We start from the raw sequence: 8,661 nt of genomic DNA on the forward strand, positions 1-8,661 counted from the left end.
TGTATACAAACGTTTAATGACACCATTGTGTCCTGATGTAAGTGCTTTTGTTATTCTTGTATACACACCAATGAAAAATATGAAACAAAAAAAAAGAATTGCTTGATATGATCGGCACAGTGTCGTTATCGTTTAATCCCCCAAACAGTAGGCTGAATAAGCTGCTACCTCCTTTTACGCTAGCGCCCTCTACAGCCACAATTGTTTTAGTTTTACTTATTTTGTACAATCGACCAAATGTATGAAAAAAGTGAAAAAAAGATGTCACTAAATGACCTCTGCGGTTTGGTGCGAGGAAAGAAATCGTGTACGTCGCTTATCGCGCGTCCCGACTTTTGACGGCCGTAAACAAAGCCAGGAGAGCGCGGTGACGTTAAGTATCACAATTTTATTACAAAAATTAAATTCTTCATCTCTCAGTTTTTGCCATGCTTGGAGCATTATAACAATACAGTAAAAAACCCAGACCCAGAGAAGATAGTAAAGCAGATTTCAACAATGCTTTGTCACAGCACTCTGTCATTCATGCTGTTACTATACAGATACTGTAACATTCCTAATACAGAGTAGTACAAACACCTGCCAAAACACATCGTATCGGGGTTAAAAACAAACAAACAAACAAACTAGAATCAAATCACATTTAACCAGAGAAACAAGAAACTCAAACCAGTTCAGGGAAGAAGAAGAAGAAGAAGAAGAAGAAGAAGAAAACAAAACAACAAACACTCTGAATTTGCAACTGAAAACATAGTAAATGTGCTGAATACTTGTACCAGCCCAAGGCACCCAGGCTTTGTAGCAATGTTGGCAAGTTTAACGACATTCGTACAGAACCACGTGAAGCGAACGATGATTGCAAATGATACCACAGTCTGACTTTGCCGTGTCCTTCAAACGACGTTCCCTCCTCCTCCTCCTCCTCCTCCTCCTCCTCATCAGTCACAGTGCATGTTCCGGAAAAAAGTCGGGCGGAAAGTGGGAAGTAAAGGATGGGGAAATCGGGGGCTCGCAGGTAGCATGTACCACCTCAATATATCACTTCCATGTGCCAAAAAAACGCGGACAAGAATTGGACGGACAGCGTAATCTGCCACTCTCCAGTGCAGTGCGTGTGTGGATTCCTCACTCGGACTCTGAATCGTCCAAACATAAGGCTGCAGTTTTGCCAGCTGCCTGTCGGAGGCAGAATAAGCCAAAAAGGACAAAAAAAGCTTCAGTGTGCTTTTAAGTGAACATCAGAATCAAATTAAAATAAACGGATATTGAAACTTTCTCTCCGAGGTTCCAAAGACAAGTTTCGATTTTTTTCCTCCTCAACCCTCTCGTGATGAAAACGCCCGTTGTTTTTTTTGCACGTAAATACTTAAGAATGATAAGAAATCCCAGATTTGTTTTCTTTTTTAAGCTTACCAATAACAAATCAAGTGTAGTCTCTAACGAACGTCAAAATGAAGACAAGAACGACAAAAGCTCAGAAATACAGAGAGGCCTTTTTCTATTTCTTTTTTTTTTTGTGAGCGCCGACACAAAGTTCAGTTGAGCGAGCGACACGGCTCAAACGGCCATTTGGTCGCTCCACCGAATATCTCGATGCTGCTCTCCGTCCAGGAGAACACGTTGCCGGCCGGTGCTTTGCTGTTGCAGGTTGCCAGGTTGTAGATCTCGCTGATGGAAAGTTTCCTATTCCACATATTTAAGTTCGCCAGCTCTCCGACGAAGGCTTGCGTCGCGTCGAAGCCGCCGCCCAACGAGTCCTGCCGAACAAAAACGAACAAAAGTTTGAAAAAAACGTACATTTATTTTTCCTTGTGAAGAACCTTCAAGGATTAGGGCGTGGGATTTAGTGGCATCTACAGGTGAAGATACATATTGCAACAAAATAACTTACTCTCCACCTCTAGGTATTTTATAATAAAATAATAAAATTCAATTTTTTTATGTTTCGTTCAAGTCTTTTTAAATGCACAAATAAAAAATGTGTTAAAAAAAACAAGATAGATGGAGAAACTATGTTATCAGCTACGCATAAACACAAAGAAAATCCTTCTGCGCTTCTGTACATACATTTATTTTCCTTGTGAAGAACCTTCAAGGATTAGGGTGAGGGATTTAGTGGCATCTAGAGGTAAAGATGCATATTGCAATACAATAACTCCTTTTTTTTTTTTTCGCTCCACTCTCCACCTCCAAGTGTCTGTAGTTTGCAAATGTTCACAACATTTTCAAAAATGAGTTAAAGAAAATGCAAATGTCTTTGTGTATCCATTAAAGTAAGCAAATAAAAATTGAGTAGAAAAACAGGCAGATGGAGAAACTATGGTGGCCTTCATGTACAATAAAAACACATAAAAATTGTCCATTCCAGGCTTCTGTACTAACATTTATTCCCTTGTGAATAAGGTGAAGATGTATATTACAACTAAGTAACTACATTTTTTGCGACTGATTTTGTTGTGTAATAGCAACAGTGACCAAAAACATACAGACACACATTTAATAAGAGTTGGTCTTGAATTGGGTTAGATGCCCATTAGCCCTCCTGTTACTGTCGGATAGCGGAGGAATAGAGCTTTGCGCTAATATGCTTGTCATTACGGAACCCCCTTAGGACTTAAGTGGAACGACCGTCCAATCACAGATGAGATTCACCAGCTTCTCAGTTACCGTAATTCCTAAATATTACGGTTGAATAACTGAAAGTTAAGTGAAAGTTATCTTGGAAAAAGGAGTAGAGCTCACTCACTGAACATTTTTGGACACTTCTACAGCCATAGAATCAAAATAAATCCATGATCATGATGGTCATTAGAGGGTTAAATTCATAAAATGGGTCAAATGTTTAATATAAGTGTCTCTTCATATATATAAAGCTTTGTTTTCTGAAATCCATGACTTGATTCATCAGTTTGATTGATATTTGTCTGAAACAGAAGTGCAGAGTTGACAGATTTGTAAACGGATCCTCACCTGCTCTTGTCCCAGGACCAGAACTCCCTCTGGTTTGATGGGGTGATACGGCGCCAGGTTCTCGCCGCTGCCCCTCAACACGCCGTCCTGAAAAGCCTCCCACATCCCGTCACGCGTCGTCCACGTGATGCAGAGGTGATGCCACTTCCCGTCGTTGATGATGAACGGCAGCTTTGCCACCTGAAGGAAGAAGAAGAAGAAGAAAAAATGTCACGTCTCATGGGTGAACAATCTTTTTTTTTTCAGTCCTCATCACTTCCACACCTTCTTCTTCTTCTTCTCTTCCTGCTGAATCACTTCCCCTCTGTCACACGTCTTTCCAGCACCAATATCCCACTCTGTTTTTCACATTAGCACCTATTTTTATTCCATTTCCACTTCTGGCACAGAGGAGTTGACTGTCAGGTTACTCTGACTCATCCACACACACACACGATACCTCAACTTTCAACTTTCTCATTTAGACAGAAGCGAAAGGGGGATTCCACATAAATTCAGCCACTAGAGGGCTCTTAATTTAATCAGTGACAAAAGAATCCAGTTGGACGATGACAGGAAGAAGCAAACGCAAAATAAAACGTGAAAACAAAAGACTGGCGAACTCGTCGTTATCGCAGAAACAGTAAATCAGATGACGTCATTTTTTGTGCCGAGTCATTTTTATTTACATTGTTACCACCTGTGCATCGTCTTTTTTTTCACTGTCTGATATTCGATTCAGTGATTTTGAGCAGGATCGGGTCAATACTGACAATCGTATCAGAAATACGCTGGAAACGCAATTTTATTTTTTAAGCGTACACTACTTCCTGTTACCACCGCTGTTTTACGACGTTTGTATTGTCTTCCTGCCATAAAACGAAAGAAGAAACCCTAATATGTTTTTATTCTATACTACGTGCAAAATATGACGAAAGATTGTTCAGACAGGAAGTAGCCTCTTCAAACAGGAAGTAGTCGCATTTTACACATGTGTGGAAAGAAATGATCAATGAATTATCAAGTTACTGTTACAGATCAGTTAGCGACAGTTGATTTTAACTCAAGTGTCTCAAACTCAAATGGCCTGTGGGCAAATGAGCATCTAGTCTGGCAGGAGGGGGGCGGGGTCAAGTGAAAAAAAATCCCACATTTTTGGGCAAAAGAACCCCAAAAAACTCAACTGCCCCGTAGCAATAGATGTTTATCATATTACAATATTCCATCGCGATATAGGCAATAACCATATTTATGCCGATGTTTCACAGAATTTCAAAAAGTTGATATTTTTCAACAAAAATTGAATTTTATGATCTGAAACAAAAAACACAATATGACTTAAAATGAAGTGATGGGCCACTCATAAGTTTCAGAGTTTTAATTTGATTTAACTCGTTTTTTTCTCACAATTTTTTGATATTTTAAAGCTGAAATATTAAGCTTTTATCATTAATATGATCCGATTGATCTGATTGATCAGTCAGGCATGCATATATGCATATATATATCACATGCTTCTCAAACAAACTGTAGAAATGTTTTAAATGTAAATCAGCAATGGCATCATTTTAGCTGAGTCACATTGTGGACAGTTTATTTCTTCTTCATGGGAGAAGAATATTTGTTTCACAGTTAGAGAATTATGTTTTAACGACTCAGCACAAATGTGCTGTTAACAGCTTTATAGTTTTATGAATTGGACTGAAATCAGAATCGGACCATAAAGAAAGTGAAACCGTGCCATCCCTAAAAAATGTGTCCATGAAAAATATATATAGATGCATGATTCATCAGCTGCTACTTTAAAAAAAAAAACCCTGCATAATCCTTTAAAGACCTGTAATCCTGACACGATGTTTCACTGAAGATGAGATGATGAGTTTTTGCTGTGGTTACCTTGTCATTGATGAGGATTTCCATGGGGTTGTTCCTCCACTCGATTAACACCAGCTCGTTGGCCTGACCCGGCACAGAGTAGGAGAAGGGCGTCCCCACGCCGGGGGACGCGTTGGACTTGATCCACAGACACACGCTGAACGTGTACATCTCAGGCAGACTCCGCTTCGCTTTGGCGTACATGTAGTCTGTTCTCAGAGGGAACGTGAGCTGGAACTTATCTGTGGGTCGAGTTTCTTTACCTGGGAATAAAAGAAACACCACAGTTAGTCAAGTTACAACTGATTCAGTCAGTTTTAGTAAGTTTTACACCGAAATCATGATTTAAAACAAGTTTTTTTTTTATTGTTCTATGTTCTTTACCATTTAAAGAAATATAAACACACTTTCATTACATTATAAAAGTTATTATTTTGATGCTACATTACATTATAGTTTAAATCTACACTGTAAAACTTAACTGGTTATGTTATGTTATATGTTTATGTTAATTTATCTCAAACTGTGAGGAAACCGACTGCCTTTAACCCTTTTTAGGTGTCTTAACTCAAAATAGTTGGTTTACGTTAGATAGTTTAAGTTATCGCAAAGGGAAACTGAGTAAATTGAGTTAAGTTTTTTTCTTTTATTAGCGTGTTTCTGTCAGGTTTTTACAGTTTGTAACACAGCAACACTTTTATCTGAAAAAATCAGTCACAGTTAAGGGATTTTAGTCAATTCCTCTGGAGCAAAAATGTTATTTTAACATTTAGTCATTTTAGCATCTTTATCATATTTTCTCCACTGGAAAAACAGAAAGCGGTTGACAGACTAAATACTTATTTACACCTAAATTAATCAAGTTCATTATTATAATCTGCAGATTTTAGTTTGACTGAACTTCATTTATTTAGGTGTTAACAACGGAAGTCTTATATTTTAAATGTGTGTTTTTTGTTACTTAGATACTGTGTTTGAAACATATATATGATAGTGTATCTTTATACGCGTATAAACCAGAGGGAGTGAGGACATTTAATCACTTTACCACCGGCTTTTTCCGGGGTTAAAACCCGGTTTTAGGATTAGATTTGGATTTAGATTAAGGGTTAAGGTACGGAGCCAGAGCATGCATTATGTATATGAGTGTCCTCACTAGGACTGCTGTGCAAACACGTGTGTGTTTCAGGTGTTTCAGGTATTCCTCATGTTGTGGGGACCTGTTTTCACATTTTGGGAATTACTACATTTTAAGGTGAAGACATGTTGTGTATTTAGGATTAAGATTAGGATTAGGCCAGTGGTAGTTATGGTTAAGGTTAGACTGTCTTCCCTCCCTCACTCTTTTTTTGCGCACGTGCACATGCACGTGCTGACAGGCTGAACAAGTCTTTGATATATTGATATGATTTGCGCCAGTGCACGTGGCAAAAACCTGCAAACGTTCTCCTCCCTCTGATCTCAGCCCATTTAAAAATAAATAAATAAATAAAAAAAGGTGCATCCGCGCTCGTGAATTCACTCATAAAAGTGATAAAAAAAAGAGTCTTGAAATATGCAAAATAATGCAGCTCTCCTCCTCTCCTCTCCTCCTCTCTGCTCTGCCTGTGCGCAACGTCATGGATGCGGCATTTCTGCGCTCTTACGCATTCTAACACATTCTTTTTAGAGTTTAAATGAACAATTCTCCACTGACGCACATTTCAGCGCCAAATCCCGTGTTTTGTTTGTTTCTTTTTGGGGGGTTTGCTTTTTCTCCCGCTTTTTCTCAGTGCGCGCACTGACGCACCTTTCTCCAGGTCTGTAATCCGGTGGTGCAGGGACGTGAGCGTGGACTCGACCCGGTTCCGCTGGTCCGTGTCGTTCCGGGTGCCCGGCTTGTTCTCCTCTAGCGTGTTGACCCGGGACAGAACCTGCTTCTCCATGTCGTCGATCTTGTTCTGCAGCAGATCCTTCAGGCTGTTCGCCTGCGCGCTGCCGTTACCGCGGCTGTACTGCTGCACACGCGCACGCACACAACACACACACACACACACACACACACGTGTTAGAGCAGGACATTTAAAGTCTGGTGCTTGAAACACAAAGTGAATTTGTACCTTTTACACTTTTTTTCACCATGTGTTTTTGGTAGATTTGTTTTTTCTTATGTTTTTCCTCTAATTATCCTAAATATTACCAATACATCAATTAGAATTGATCTATGTAACACTTTTTATGCAAGAATAACACATTGAACACACTTTACACATTGAAATCAACCCCAACCCCTGAAAAAGACACACATTTCATATTACTGTGTCTGTTTACATCATAATTCTCATTTCTTACATTATGCTGCCGGGTTTCTGTCTTCAAAGAGATTTTAATCACTTTACCTTTTTGTCCAAGTTCTATAACCAGATTGTACATCCCATAAAAATCTAAATGGCCATTTTTAAAGTCTCTAAATTGTCAGTTTTACTGTCACCATGTTGAGGTTTTGCAGCAGCCGAACATTCACAAACTGCGACCAGGAGTCACTCACGAGAGTCCACTCATATTTGCCACACTTTATCGTCTATTTTCCTCTAATAATTTACAAAAATCAACATCGTGTTTTATTGGAGAAGCCCTGAAACTAGTGACTGAGATCATTAACTGCTCAAGGAAAAATGTCCACTGAAGTTTAGAAGCTCATTTTCCCCACTACACTAAAACTGAGTATAATGTGCAACTGGTGGAGTCGCCCTCTAGTGGCTATTCAGTACACTTTTACTTCCAGGTTGACCTCACTCAACAAACCAGACTCCACCCACGTTGAGTCCAGGATTTGAACTCATATTTAACTTAATTGACACAAAATTGAGTTTGTATCATTTTAACAAATATTCTGTTTATTTTCAGTTTTAAAAGAGATTTTAATCTCATTGACACTCAGTCTGGTTGAATGAAGGATTATATGTGTATAAAAAGTCATGGACTACAGAAACATGTGTCTCCAGTTACTGCAGCACCAAACCAGAACTTTTCTCCTGCACTCTGCCTACCTCCAGATTCTCCAGTCTCTGTTTGAGCGTCTGTAAAGTCTGTCCCAGCTGTGCCAGAGTGTCCATGGTTCCCCGGGATACATCCCCCATCGTGTTCTTCGCCCCCGGCCGCCTCCCGCCGGCTCCCCCCGCCGCCGCTGCGGGGAAGCTCTGACTCTCGCAGCGGCTCAGCTTGGACGTTAACTCCCTGATCGTCTCCTTCTGGTTCATGATGGTCTCCTTCTGCTGCAGCACGGTCTCGCGCAGCTGCATGACCGTGGTCTTCAGGTCCTCCGCGGGCCCGCTGTTCTGCATCGTGCACAGGTCCATATCCTTGGGCACCGACGTGCAAATAAACTGCGTCTGTCCGAAGTCCTGCGCGCAGCAGGTTCCCACGAGAAGCAGGCAAGAAAGTAGAAAAAGTTTCCACGGGGTCCCGTCCATGCTCCCTGTCATGCTGCAAGCGCGAGACAGAGCGAGAGTGGCGAAGTGGAACTCTGTTTGTGTGTGTGTGTGTGCGGGAGATTTCAGCACCACGGAACTGTCCACAGAAGCTGTGCGCTCTGGTCGCTCATTGCAGTTTTTATAGAGACGCGGCAGATTCACCGCATCAGAGAGAGAGACACAGAGAGAGAGAGAGAGAGCGTCACGGCCACGCCCCCTTTTTAAGGTCGCGCTCGTCATGAGAATCACTACTGTGTGTGGACTCTTTAGAGAAACACGGGGCTGTCAGATTTGCTGTGGAATCACCACCACCACCACCTCATCATCATCATCATCATCATCAGCAGCAGCAGCGCCAAACTAAAAATCTGTGATGGTGCGTTCC

At 40.8% G+C, this 8,661-nt stretch overlaps 1 protein-coding gene across 1 annotated transcript; it reads right to left on the reverse strand.

Moving 5' to 3' along the window:
* Positions 1 to 368: 368 nt before the first annotated feature.
* LOC122770885 (neuronal pentraxin-1-like) lies at positions 369 to 8,372 on the reverse strand. Its single transcript, XM_044028086.1, has 5 exons — positions 7,854 to 8,372; positions 6,614 to 6,821; positions 4,846 to 5,087; positions 2,971 to 3,150; positions 369 to 1,757 (listed from the first exon to the last, which is right to left on the reverse strand). Exons 1-5 carry the CDS (start codon positions 8,286 to 8,288, stop codon positions 1,536 to 1,538), a joined length of 1,287 nt encoding a protein of 428 aa, XP_043884021.1. The 5' UTR covers positions 8,289 to 8,372; the 3' UTR covers positions 369 to 1,535.
* Positions 8,373 to 8,661: the final 289 nt, after the last annotated feature.

This window comes from Solea senegalensis, linkage group LG6, assembly GCF_019176455.1.
Source record: "Solea senegalensis isolate Sse05_10M linkage group LG6, IFAPA_SoseM_1, whole genome shotgun sequence".
Lineage (NCBI taxonomy): Eukaryota > Metazoa > Chordata > Actinopteri > Pleuronectiformes > Soleidae > Solea > Solea senegalensis.

Coding starts and splice junctions, on each gene's coding strand:
- LOC122770885 (XM_044028086.1), bottom strand. CDS start 8,288: ATGACAGGGAGCATGGACGGGACCCCGTGGAAACTTTTTCTACTTTCT. Junction 6,822..7,853: donor AGAGACTGGAGAATCTGGAG/GTAGGCAGAGTG, acceptor GCGCGTGTGCAG/CAGTACAGCCGCGGTAACGG. Junction 3,151..4,845: donor AAATCCTCATCAATGACAAG/GTAACCACAGCA, acceptor TTCTTCCTTCAG/GTGGCAAAGCTGCCGTTCAT.